The 13173-nt window shown below is 50.3% G+C and overlaps 1 protein-coding gene across 2 annotated transcripts in view; it reads right to left on the bottom strand.

Annotated features, from left to right (window-relative positions):
* Positions 1-13173, bottom strand: part of LOC144782495 (semaphorin-3A-like) — a 267163-nt gene that overhangs the window by 73142 nt on the left and 180848 nt on the right. For both annotated transcript variants that reach the window (XM_078661881.1, XM_078661882.1), the window contains 2 exons: positions 4197-4290; positions 2865-2984 (listed from right to left, as the gene is read on the bottom strand). In XM_078661881.1, coding sequence (XP_078518007.1) covers positions 2865-2984; positions 4197-4290 — 214 coding nt within the window. The remainder of the gene's footprint in view (positions 1-2864; positions 2985-4196; positions 4291-13173) is intronic.

The raw sequence follows: 13173 nt of genomic DNA, 5'->3' as shown, positions 1-13173 counted from the left end.
ACGGCGTGCATGTCACACAGGGAGATCCGTGTCTAGCGCACAGGGAGTGCTGCCTGCTTGTGAGGGCCTCTCTGTCACATACTGCGACTGACGCCTGCCTAAAGCTGTTCACCACAAGCAGCGAGCTCCAGCCGCCACTGAGGGGCTCCGTCAAGAACCGCGAGTGAGGTCTGCGTGAGGCTGCCCATCATACACTTGCTGCAATACTTGGCACTCCAGAGAGTGAAGGTCGCAGAGACTGTTCAAGAAACACCGAGCTCTGGCTAAGGGGCTGTCCGTCTCACGCACAAAATGCTGCTCGAGGGAATCTCTCTTTCACATACTGCAAGCTCCGTCTCAAGCCGTCACACCCAGCCAGTGCGGCTTGAAAGAAGCTGTCCTTCACAGAGAGGCCGTCACCTGCTTTAACTAGGCTAGCCAGCACACGAGAGTGGTAAGAGAGGCTGCCAGCAACAGTGTGCTGTTTTAGACAGTCTACTGCACTCACAGTGAGTGAGTGTTGAATGCCTCAGACAGGCAGTCACATAATGTAAGCGCTGGCTGAGAGCCTCAGTCGGATATTGCGAGGGCTGACTGACATACTGTGAGTGCTGACTGACAGCTGCTATTCTTCCCACGGGGGCTACTTCCTGTTTTAGAAAGGCTGGGCGTCACATATCGTGAGTGTTGCATGAGAGAGGCTGTCTGTGACACGGGGCGCTGCGTGCGAGAGGCTGGCCTTCGCACAGCAGGTGCCGCGTACGTTGTGTTATATATTTTTGCATGGCTGCCCCAACACCGTGGCGTCCCAGCGCTGGCGGTCGGAAAGTCAGGGAAGGAGAAGCTAGACAGCTAAAACGTCGACCAGGTATAATCAGTTTCTAAATGCCCAGGGGACATGTGTGCACCATGCCTTCACACCATGGAGCTAGATGGACACAAACAACTATATTTTGATCTGTTTTTTTGAATGCCCAGTGGTCTTGTGTGCCACGAATGGCAAGAGGAATGGAGTTCTATAGGGTGGGGGCCAAAGCCCTAAATGAGCACCCCCCACCCCTGCTCCCACGCACCCGAGTAGTGCAAGCCAGGTACAGAACTGCGGAGCGTAGCGCTGGCGCTGGGACATAAAATGTGTCTCTGGCCATGTAGGATCTTATGGGTGCTACAGAGTTTTAAACTGAATTCACCGTTCAATAGGCAACCAGTGAAGATGGCGCAAGAGATGAGGCGTGACAGTCCTTAGGGAGGCCAGGGCAAAAAGTATGCGAGCAGCCGCATTCTCCGACATGTTGTCCATCACATATTCTGAACACTTCACGAGGCTCCCCCGTTACCCACCCGGACTGCCGCCTCCTTGATATACGCCACACCGAGCGAGTGAGGCCTGAAAGTCTGTGCGTGACACACAGCAAGGGCTGCCTGTCTATCAGAGCAAGCGCTAAGTGTGAGGCTGTCTCCCAAGCACAGCAAATGCTGCCAGCAAACACAGTAACGGCGGAGGGAGACTGTCAAACGCAGTAAGCATTGCTCGAGAGCGGATGCCGTTTACTCTCAGACGGAGTGACGCCGTCCATCACACACGTCACGGCTCTGCAGAGGATGCCAATCACTGGCACATATTCACGTCTACCACAACAACCAACTGCGACAGGTCCACACATATAAATCATCATATACAGTTACCACACGCAAGCAGTGACTGCCTCAGACCCATACTGCCAAAGTGTGAGTGTAACATTTGTGCATGCACTACACGGTTGTATGACAAAGGCACGCATGGTTGAACCACGCGGGCCTCTACAACGCTGTCCTAACCACAAAAGCGTCTAAACCACTTTCAATTTCGTGGTAAAGGCACGATTGGTAAATGTATATGGTTGGTAAAGATTACTACTGCCCCAACCCCCCCTTCTTGCCCTAAACCCTAAAATCATATCCCCATACCTCGCCCCCCCCCGCCCTGAGGCCTACAACCTGCTGTGTGTACAAAACTTGAATTTGGAACATTTTGTTGATTTGTATTGCTTTCCATGGGCACATTATAGCATATTATAGAGCGAACACTGGTATGCGAGCTAGCACTACATTATAGCGCCTTTTCTATAGAACATCTTACATGAGCCACATTGCTGTGGGGTGGAGCGGATGTCTGGCAGTAGTTTTCTGCCGCTGGCCATAGTAAGTTCTGAAGTTCAGGCCTTCCCTCTGCTATTCTACAGATAAGAGACCCTCAAGAATAGCTAAAGAGTGAGTGTGGACGATGCTGCCACAATGCACCACAGCTAAATTCTAGTGCATATAGTTAAATGAGCAAATGTATGCATGCACCTGCACGAATAGCCTCCCTCTCCTTTCTGCCTCTTTTCCTTCCTGCCCTCCCTCTCTCTCCTGCCCTCTCTTCCTTTTGACCTCTCTTCCTTCTTCCTTCTTACTCCTGCTCTCCTTAACTTCTATATCTATCACTTCTTCTCTTGCACTCAGTCTCCATCTCTCTCCCTCTTGCCCTCTCTCTTTATCTTACACTCTCTCCTTCTTGCCCTCTCTCTCCTGTCTTCTCTCACACTCCTGGCTTCACTAACATGCTAACATGCTTTATGAAATAACGTGTATTCTAATTCACTGTGCATCTGCAACTAATTGCATTATAAATGCAATCCATATTTCTGTGTAAAGTAAAACACATCAACGTTTTACATATAATTCAAAGAAGTTAGAAAAGACCATTTGTCAAAAGCAATACCAAAAGCTCAAACTTTAACAAAGGCGAAACCATTGCATTGTGAATGCTTGTTTGTTCTTGTTTCAGCCCCCTCACGCTGCCCCCGTGCTGCACCACCATATGTCGCTTACACCAGCCGCTACTGGTGATCCATGGAGCTCACCTTGAAGCCACCTGGAGTCGTACTGCTCCGTCCTTATCGCGTGACGATGTCCAAGACTGCGGAAGAAGCCGGCGTCTCTGCTCATGAAGTCTGAAGAGATCCCTGCGTAGAGTTCTCCATCTGAAGGAAGACAAACAACATCACACACACGTCTCTGAGACAGCGGCAGTCTCGTGCTTTGGTCAATGGCACCCTGGGCTTCATTACTGTCAAGGTTTGGCTGTTTGCGTCACAATGACGACCCACACAGGGCAAGAGATGTCCGTGGTTGATGTGCATGTTTGAGAGATCGCTTTTAGGTGATATCATTGTGAGCAAATTCTTTCCACAAAACAATACAGGGAGGCTTTGTAGTGTCCAGATTATCAAGAGGAGTATTTTCTACACTTTTTCTTTTAATGTAGCAAAAAGCAAAAACACACAATCTTGCAGATAAGATACATTTGTTTTGCCAACTCCCAGTTTGTTGTTAGCTTTCAAGTCTACAGAGGAGCGCTTGGTCTTCCTCTTCCACGCTCATGACGAGCTGAGCTCGCCATGAGGCACGGCGCTCCGGTGCTCATGACGAGCTCAGCTCGTCATGAGCCGTGGAACGCTCGCGTCATGAGCCGTGGAACGCTCGCGTCATGAGCCGTGGAACGCTCGCATGCGGGGATCATTCCCCTGTTGTGCTGAGCGTTCCACGGAAACGGGTGTGGTCGTGACAAGTTCAGCTCGTCAAGAGCACACAAGCACTGTGCCTCATGACAAGCTGAGCTTGTCATGAGCACCGGGGCGCTATGCGCCCCCACCCCCCCAGCACAGCAGGGGAATTACCCCCGCTCAGAAGGGATTACATGTCATTTTTGCTCTTTTTTTAGGCCTGGCATTCGCCAAGATCTTTTATTTTTAATAAAATAGACATACATACATACTTACAGGGGCCTTTATTCAGCCCTGTTCATCCATTGGTCTGCTGTGGTGCCAGTCATATTTTGCTCCCACCCACCACAGCCTATAGCATGTGGCACAGGACTAGTCCACTTCTGCCATTGGCTGACCCAACTGTGAGTGGCAGCATTCTGCTCTTGCACAACAATCTCATCCTCACAATAATGGGCACCCTCCAGTGTCAGGGTTACTGCTGCAATGTGTGCTTTCACATAAAAAATATACATTTGCTTGTTTTCACACAATGCGTGCCTTTATAAAATTGCATTCAGAAACAAAATAAGCATTGCCAAAACCAAAATGGCAACAGCCAATCAAAGACCCATTGCCTGTGCTTCTGCATACTATACATTTATTTTTCAACAGTAGTCCAGCCCTCCCTTTCCATGGCCATCGACTCACCAATCAGCGCAGTAGCCACCTGCTGCCGGGGGTCGTAGGGGCACTTGCCTTTCCCACACTCGGTCTGTTCCAGCTTGAGAAGTGAGGGTCCATCCTAGAAGGAATCAAAACAGGGACAGGTCGGTCTCCGCCACCGCACTTCTCATACAGATAAACGTTTTAACCACCAGGCTCTAAAGTCACTATCATCTGAAGAGGCTGGACCAATCAAGTCATTCCTTGGGAGACCGAAAACCCCACAGAAAACTAATTCATATCCCAGGTCAACTAGGGGTTTCCGGTATTTGCTGTCAGATCAGCCATCATCTCATGGTCCTAATTGTTCACACCTCTCCCTAGACTCACCCTACAAGAGTCCTACTAGACCGGCCACAGGAGTCTTGGCCCAGACTTTGCTTCCGTTAACCTAGGGTTTTCCTGGCCTTTCTGTAAGAGGACCCCTAGGAATCCAATATCAATCTTACAATAACCATTAGGGGTTATATTAATGGATATGGTACATTGCAACGCAGTGTATTACATCGCATGCTTTTACAACGCGGTCGTTGCAACAACTGCGTTGTTAGTACGTGTTCCATTTACATCGCAAGTCATTAAAACGACTTGCATTAGGGGGCGCATTGGATTTAGGAATAGTATTACTTACTAGTCCTACTCCAGTTTGCGCAATAGTAGGGAAGGTGTTGGAATTCATTTCCAATACCTCAGCGCCCCCTAGTGCAAGTCGTTCTAATGACTTGCAATGTAAATACATCGCATACTAACAACGCAGTCGTTGTAACGACTCGGTTGTAATTGTACAGCGATGTAATGACAGCAGTGTAAATGCTGTTTCCCTGCATTAATATATGATGATGCTTCAGATACACACGTGCAGAGTTGCCCCAGTTCCACATCGTAAAATTCGTTGCCCTGAGCCCCAGCCCCCCTTGTCTTTTTCTCTCCATATTGGGATTCTGCTTCCAGACACAGATATAACCTGTCAGTCTAAGAAAACTAAAAAAAAAACTTCTATCCCAACCCCTAGTGAGTAAAACTCACCTTTTTCTGCCTACATTATGAGGTGCAGTGAAAGATCAAAAACTTGCTGATTATACCAACTCGTTTCAACTTTTTGGGGTGTCCAGGGACACCTGGGTCGGGGTAGGACCATAGAAGGAAGCTTTCTGTTGACAAAGCCAACAGGGGCGTCATTGACAGAAAAATTAAGCATCGCCTATCTATAAATGAGGTTGGTGTACCAAGGTTTGTTCAATAGGGTACTCTGTTCAATTTGAGTGGGGTACCCTGTCCTCCAAAATTTAAATCAGGCCTTAAGACCTCACAACCAACAAAACATTCAAACCAAAGTTTGTTGATAGTGTACCGCCCACCTGCAAATCATAATGGTTCACAAAACTGTGAGAAGAAGCCCAAGTATTGGCATCACAAATGTCCTAAATGGAAACCCCTTTACAGGATGCTCGGTAGACTGACACGCCTCTTGTGGAATCATTCCGTTCTAGTTCAGTCACCCCCCACCTTTTGTTAAGTCATTTAAATAGCGAGTCGCGTCTAAGACAAAGACTTGCCATAGATGGACGCAAACCGTACCCAGGCAAACCGTAATTTAGAAATAAATAATCCATATGAGATGTTGGCCTGGCATAGGCTGTCCACTAGTGATAGTGGGCACCTTGCCAAACACCCCCTTAGAGGTGATAGGTTAAAGACAACCTTTATAGAAAGCTATCCTAGTGGTAGCTATGGAGAGGAGCATTCAGGCTAAGTCTTGAAGGAATGTAGAGCAGATTGTTTTACCCGTCTATAATCTCGTGAATTACCAAATGAAAGGCTAGATGTCAAAGCACATATGTTACACTTAATATATCACAGTAAATTAACACAATATACGTTGAGCCCTAGGGGCGTACCAAACTATATATTAAAAAAGTGGTATAAGAACCACGACTTGACTAGACACAAGGCCTAGGCCTGTAGAATCGCTGGGCCCACAAGGAACCACCCAAGGTAGTGACACAGGGGACCCACGGGGGATGCGTGCAGTGTGAGAACACAGCCACGAATCGCCGTTAGCTTCAACGGCGAAAGTTGCGGTTGGAAATTTAAAGATTAGGGACAGTTCGGAGAGGACTTTGAGCAAACCCCTTTAGACTTAAGGGGTTCTAAGGCCAACACCCACGGGAGCACCGGAGTAGTCGTGTTACCTCACCCAGGGAAGCAGGTTGCATAGGTGTCTTTTGGTGTCGGGAATCGTCGTTGATTTCAATGGCGATCTGCCGGAAAGTGCTCAGAAACTTGACTCAAGCTGGGTCGTCCGATTTTGTTTGGGCAAGGTGGAGATATGTTTGAATAGGCAAAGTATATTACCCCTGTTTAAGATGTCATAGTGATCCTTGACTCAGTATCTGGGGGTGAGAATTACCTCATGGGTTGTTTTTCTGATTTGATTCTCCTTAGGTGAGGCTCTGGGTCCTGACTGAGCAGAGCTTGAGTTGGAGCCCAAACCTGCATTACGTTTAAATGTCCATCTACGACCACCAGTTCTTTAAACAAGATGTCTATGGCATGATGACCATCTACAGAATGGTTGAACGTCCATCTGTCCTGGCTGGTAAACAGTCAGCACAGCCTTTTGGTCATGCCGGGCCTTTTGCAATTCCTGGCGAGCCTTAAGGTGTTTAGAAGCCTTTTTCATATACTCGGCCATCCTGGAGCGGAGACCAAGTACATAGTCCACTATGTCCTGTTTAGGGGGTTTGAGAGGTAACTCCGATCCCTCCTTAACCAGACACTATGGACCTCTTACAGGATGCCCAAACAGAAGTTCAAAAGGGCTGTAACCAATCCCCTTTTGAGGAACCTCCCAGTAGGCAAATAGAAGGCAGGGCAAAAGGATGTCCCATCTGCGCCTAATCTTTTCAGGGAGACCCTTAATCATGCCCTTCAAGGTTTTGTTGCATCTCTCAACTAAACCATTGTATTGTGGGTGATAGGGTGTGGTGAATTTGTAATTCACTCCACACTCCTTCCACATTGCAGTCAAGTAACTAGACATGAAGTTGGTACCTCTGTCTGATACTACCTCCTTAGGGATGCCTACTCTTGAGAACACTCCCAAGAGGGCCCTTGCCACCACAGGAGCTGTGGTGGTCCTAAGTGGAATAGCTTCTGGGTACCTAGTGGCATGGTACACCACCACCAGGATAAATCTGTGCCCAGAGGCTGTCTGAGGATCCATGGGACCAACTATGTCAATCCCCACTCTTTCAAAGGGAACCCCCACCACAGGTAGTGGTATCAGGGGGGGTCTTTGTTGTACCATCTGCCTTACCACTGGCTTGACAGGTGACACAGGAGCGACAAAACTCTTTGGTGTCTTCAAACATGTGGGGCAAATGAAAGAGAGGGACAATCCTGTCCCAAGTCCTGTTTTGGTCCAGGTAACCTGCTAAGGGAATATCATGGGCTAGTGTCAATAGGAAGCCCCTAAACTTCAGAGGTATGACCAACCTCCTGGCTGCACCAGGCTTGGGGTCTCTACTCTCTGAGTATAGAAGTCCATCATCCCAATAGATCCTCTGGGTACCACTAGCATTCCCAGCAGCCTCAGCAGCAGCCTGCGGTATGAGGGGTTCAAGAGAAGGGCAGCTCAGCTGCTCCTGGCTCAGATCTGCCCTGGAAGGGCCCTCTGTCCCCAAGCACTCAACCTGATCAGGCTCAAGCTCATCTGGGACAGTTCCTTCTTCAGGACTAAGATCATCTCCCTCAAGAGACTGATCTGTACTCTGAGTCCGGGGGGAAGGCACTGCCTTTACCCTACTGCTACTCTTCTTGGAAGGCACCTGGTCCATTCTTCCTGAATCCAGTGCCTGTTCTGTTTTTGACATCTTTGCCTGTGACCTGGTCACAACAAACACATGTGCAGGGATTCCTAATATTTCTGCATGAGTCCTGAGCTGCACTTCAACCCAATCTGAAGTCTCTAGATCATTGCCAAGCAAGCATTCAACAGGGAGGTCTGCACTTACCACAACCTTCTTGAGGCCAGTTACCCTTCCCCAGGAGAAATTAACAACTGTCAGGGCATGGTCAGTCCTGACACTGCTAGCATTGGTCACTTGGTACATTTCACCAAGTGTGGTCTGCTCAGGAGCCGCAAGGTCTTGTGACACTGGCCTCTGTGTCCCTGAATGCCAAAGCCTCTTTTCCATTATTCAAAGGCTGCTGTATGTATTTGCCCAGATTACTGGGACTCACAAAGGAGGAAATATCCATGCCTCCATCACAGATCAGTACAGCCTGAGTTGGAACTCTGACTAGACCAGAGTCCATCTCAGAACCAATGGTTAACCCTACTACACCCTTATTCTGAGTACCACCACTTGGAGCTGAACTTTGGGGAAGTTACCTTAGGAGCAATGGTGGCTGGAGTTGAGTCTTTGAACCTATTACAATCACTAGTCCAATGGGTTTTCTGTTTACAGATTTTACACCATGGTTTCTTTTGGCCTTTTCCTTTGGATGATTGGGATTCCCCTCCAGATGCAGATTTTTGGGGACCTTGAGAAGACTTCTGGTCTTTACCCTTTTCCCCACCCTTATCAGAGTTTTTAGAATCCAGCTTCTTTTGGCCACCACCTTGGTTCTGAACCTTCTCCTTCACCCTGGTTCTGACCCATTTGTCTGCTGTCTTTCCCAATCCTTGGGGAGAGGTCAGAACAGAGTCCACCAGGTACTAATGCAACATCTGAATTTGACAAATATTAAGGATTTGCTCCCTCATAATTAAGTTGTAGAATACTTTGCAATCACACACCTTAATTCCAAGTGACCAGCCCCCCTGAGCCTTAGTAGCACAATCAACAACGTCAACCCAGTCCTGAGTCTGAGCCTTTTGGGTATCTCTGAACTTTATCCTGTATTGTTCAGTGGTTAGGCCAAACACTTCAATCAGAACATTCTTCAGGACTTTGTACTTTTCAGCATCCTCCTCTCTAACTGTGAGGAGCTTGTGTTAGAACTGGCTATTTCTGGTAGGCTAAGGCTGACGCCAAAGCCAGGCAGAAACCACCATTCTAGTCAGGGCAAGGAAGTCACACGCCAAGATAACCCCTGCTCACCCCCTTGCTAGCTTGGCACGAGCAGCAAGGCTAAACTCGGAGGCAATGTGTTAAGTATTTGCGCCAGCACACAACAGCAACAACATCCTAGGCACACCACAAAAGGAACTCCACACAAGGTTATATTAAAATAACTTTTGTATCGTAAACACACATCAGATCAAAATCACACATGAACATTGTGCCAACTGGCATGGGCAACATTCATAAGGGATTATTTACACAGGACAGGGCCACATGGGCGCCTGTCAGAATCAGAAATAGCACTTCTAGAATAAAGATAAAGTGTAACATAAAATAATATTCAAAGATCACAACCAGTAACCACTGGTAACAGGAACCAGGACCTTACTAGGACCACCTGTACTAAAAAGAACAACCACCTAAGTATCACACAGCATTTAGGGGTCTAAGAAAGAACACATTACCCATGATGCATAAATCACATTCAGAGGAGTAGTAAAGGGAAACACATAATGTATAAACCTACACATTCAGCAGTGTTAAGAATAAGGCACATGATGCAATAAAAATACATTCAGAGGTACCATAACAATACAATAGTACAAAGGTCACATGATGCCTAAACATTTAGAGGTGCAGGAATAAAAACCATACAATTGCGCACAACCTTGCATAAGCCACCACCTGTGGCAGTCCCTAGGCCAACTGGCCTTGTTGGGGCTCAGACGCCCTGCGTCCAAATGTCAGGGGCCTAAACGGTGCAGGTGACCACTACTTGCTGGGCACCTGGGAATCACACAAAACCTAAACGGTGCAGCTGCCCACTAATTGCTGGGCAGCTGGGACATCAGCCAACCTGCGACCAAAACTGCGCCTGTCGCTGGAGCCACATTCGAGCCACACAGGCTCTAAAATCACTGGTGTTCTCCCAAGAGCCTCACCGGGCTCTAATCATCATGGGGCAGGGAGCCTCGGGGCTCTACACAAAGAAATGCCCCCTCTGAGCCTTCGTGGCTCTAAACAAAGAGATGCCCCCTCGGAGCCTCCGTGGCTCTAAACACTATAATGGCCCTCTGAGCCACACAGGCTCTCTCCACAATTCTGCCCCCACGTTAGAGCCTCTCAGGGCTCTAAATTGCACGTGCCGGCAGGAGGCCGGGGGCGGGCACCGACCATGTGCCCCGACGCCCCATCTAAAGGCTGCCCTCGTTGGAGTCCCCCTCGGGGGACTCGGGATGCCAAACATGCCCGCAAGAGCCTCTCTGGGCTCTGTATTTGCACATGCCCCCGGAGCCTCGGGGGCTCGAAACAGAAGGCGGGGCAAGGTGGGCGCGGCCCGCTGCCAGACGGGGCCGCTCCAGACGAGGACAGAGCACGGTGCCTCGAGGCACCCAAAAAGAAGCCCCCACACTCACCGGACCTCGGGCGGCGCTTCTGAAGAGCAGCGCGGAGGGGCAGGCACCGGCATTGTGCCTCCCGCCCCCTCCGCCAGACACAGGCTGCAAGGCTTCTCCCGCTTCACCCGGGCCCCCTCCTGGGACCCGGGGCTCTCAGCCACAACTCCGTTCCTCCAAGGCTCCCTCAGCACAGAGGAGCCCCGCGACCGGCCGCCATCATTCTTCCTCCTTCCCCGGGCCGGCAGCCAATCACAGCGCGGCCCGGGGAAACATCATCACACAATCCCGGACCGGCCAGCCAATGGCAGCGCGGCCCACCGGGACGAGCCCCCAACTGCGGGCCAATCCTAGCGCGGCCCCTTAGATGCTTCGTCTCGGGCAGCGGCGGTGATTTCCATGTCGGGTGGGCACCGGCCTTAAAAATAAAGCGCTCCCAGCGCTTGGGAAGTCCTCGGTCGCGCTGGTCATGCCGGGTGGGCACCGGCCTCTGCAAAACAAAGCGCTCTTAAGCGCCCACAGGCAATCCACGGCGCTCCCACGCACTCAGGGAGACCCACAGCGCTTCCAGGCGCTAGAAATACGAATCAAGCGCTCCCAAGCGCCAGCAGGCAGCAAAGAGGGTTCAAGTCAAAATAAAGCGCTCTCTGCAGGGACATGCAGCTTCTCCATGCTGCAAAGGTCCCAGAGCTTCCCAGGGGGGGCAAAGCCAAGTCCCCCCATCAGCCCAGGCAGGGCAGAGGGGTCCCCCAGGAGTCCAGGAAAGTCCATCAGGAGTCCAGGGGCTGGGCAGGGCTCAGGGATTCCCCTGAGCCCCATCAGCAGCACGCCCCTGGCAGATTCAAGTTCAAAAACAAGAACATTTTGGAAGGGGACACAGCCCCTTCTTATACACAGAAAAGTCTTTGAAGTCTTTGAAGTCTCAGTGTGAGAACCAGCTAGACTGGTTTAGAGGGAAGTCCCTTCAGTATCAGGGACAGAGGTGACAGTCGCCCAGCGGGGGGGTGGAGCCAGCATTGTGGCAGGCAGGCAGAGCCCTTCACTATCAGGTGCTAATCTCCTCCCACTTCCCTGGCAGCAGATGCTGCCTTTCATCCACGGGCTGACTCAGACAACCTCCTGGGGCTCTGCAGCCCCTGTCACACTCAAACCAGACAGTCAATCCACAAACAGGCCCAGGCACTCCTGGGCCAGGCTCACCAGCCAATCACGTGCCAGCAGCCTCACTACACAAATATACCCACTTCTAAAAGTGGTACTTCTAGACTAGACACAACCATGCCGCATACACCATCATGCAGCATTCATTCTCCCGAGTTCGCACATATCAAACTCGACCCTGCACTCCCCACACATCAGGAACTACCATGGGCATACATATTCCCCATTCATTCCTATGGGAGGGCAGGTCACTCACCACACATACACAGAGAGCACACACACTTTACACTGTACCACAGTGAAAAAGTGCACAGAGGCCTAAAATCACCAACCCAGGTTCCAGAAACAGGCTAGGAAAAAGCAAAAAGTCTCGGGGTGAACCTGCCCAAAGGGCCGAGTCCAACACAACCCCCTTCCAGCCAAAACGCAGGGTAGACCAATCACTCCACTGATGGGCTTCACTGCTTTGGGCGACAAAACTCGGATACGGGCCCGCACGGCAGGGACACCCTCCTATTTTTCGCCACTCTGAACCCACATAGATTTCCCTCAACAAGAACTCTCTGTCACAACTAGAATACCCCACTGGTACTCTCTAGTCATCCATAGCCAGGACCAGGCCCTAGGCCATCCAAATATCACAGGTCCTAACCAATCCACAGAGCGGGGGCAGTAGCCCCTGGACACAATAGCCATTCTCCACTCTCTCTCTCAGTGTAGCTACAACTACCACTGATCCTTCAACCCAGGGACCACACCCTCAGGCTGACCAGAGGTCACGGGCAAGAATGCCCCACCCTAGCTCTACTCCTGGGTTCCCGCACCCTCACAGGGAAGCACTCACCAGAACATAACTCTGACACCAGATCAGGACCTCACTCCATCACTGGTCTACCACCTGGAAACTATTTCACTCCTGAGGTACAAAGCACACAGCACAGTCCCTCTTCAAGCAGGTGGGGGGATACAGCACACAGCAAAGCCCCCTTTCCCCTACCTTAGTGGAAACAACAAACTGCAGGTGGGCCCCAGAACACAGAGCAAGGGCAGCCCCCTCAGTCTGTTCAGCTGATCCACTTTGGTATATATTCCTCTTGACCTGGAAGCTTCCTAATCTCCCAAACTAGGATATAAACCCTCAGGTTGCACCGGGGTCAGAAGTACACCGTCCCTCTGCACCCCCTTCCAGTTCCATGATTACAGGCCCAGTATGTCTCAGGCTAGACAGAGCACACGCCAGCGGCGTATCAGCGACACACTCGCCTCCAGCACTCCTTCCAGGTCAGGCTACAACCCCAACCTGGCTTTCCCCCTCCTCGGGGAACGACCTGCAGA

This window comes from Lissotriton helveticus, chromosome 9 (genome assembly GCF_964261635.1).
Source record: "Lissotriton helveticus chromosome 9, aLisHel1.1, whole genome shotgun sequence".
NCBI lineage: Eukaryota > Metazoa > Chordata > Amphibia > Caudata > Salamandridae > Lissotriton > Lissotriton helveticus.
Note: the sequence above shows the minus strand (reverse complement) of the source record. Positions and strands in the feature narration are given on the sequence as shown.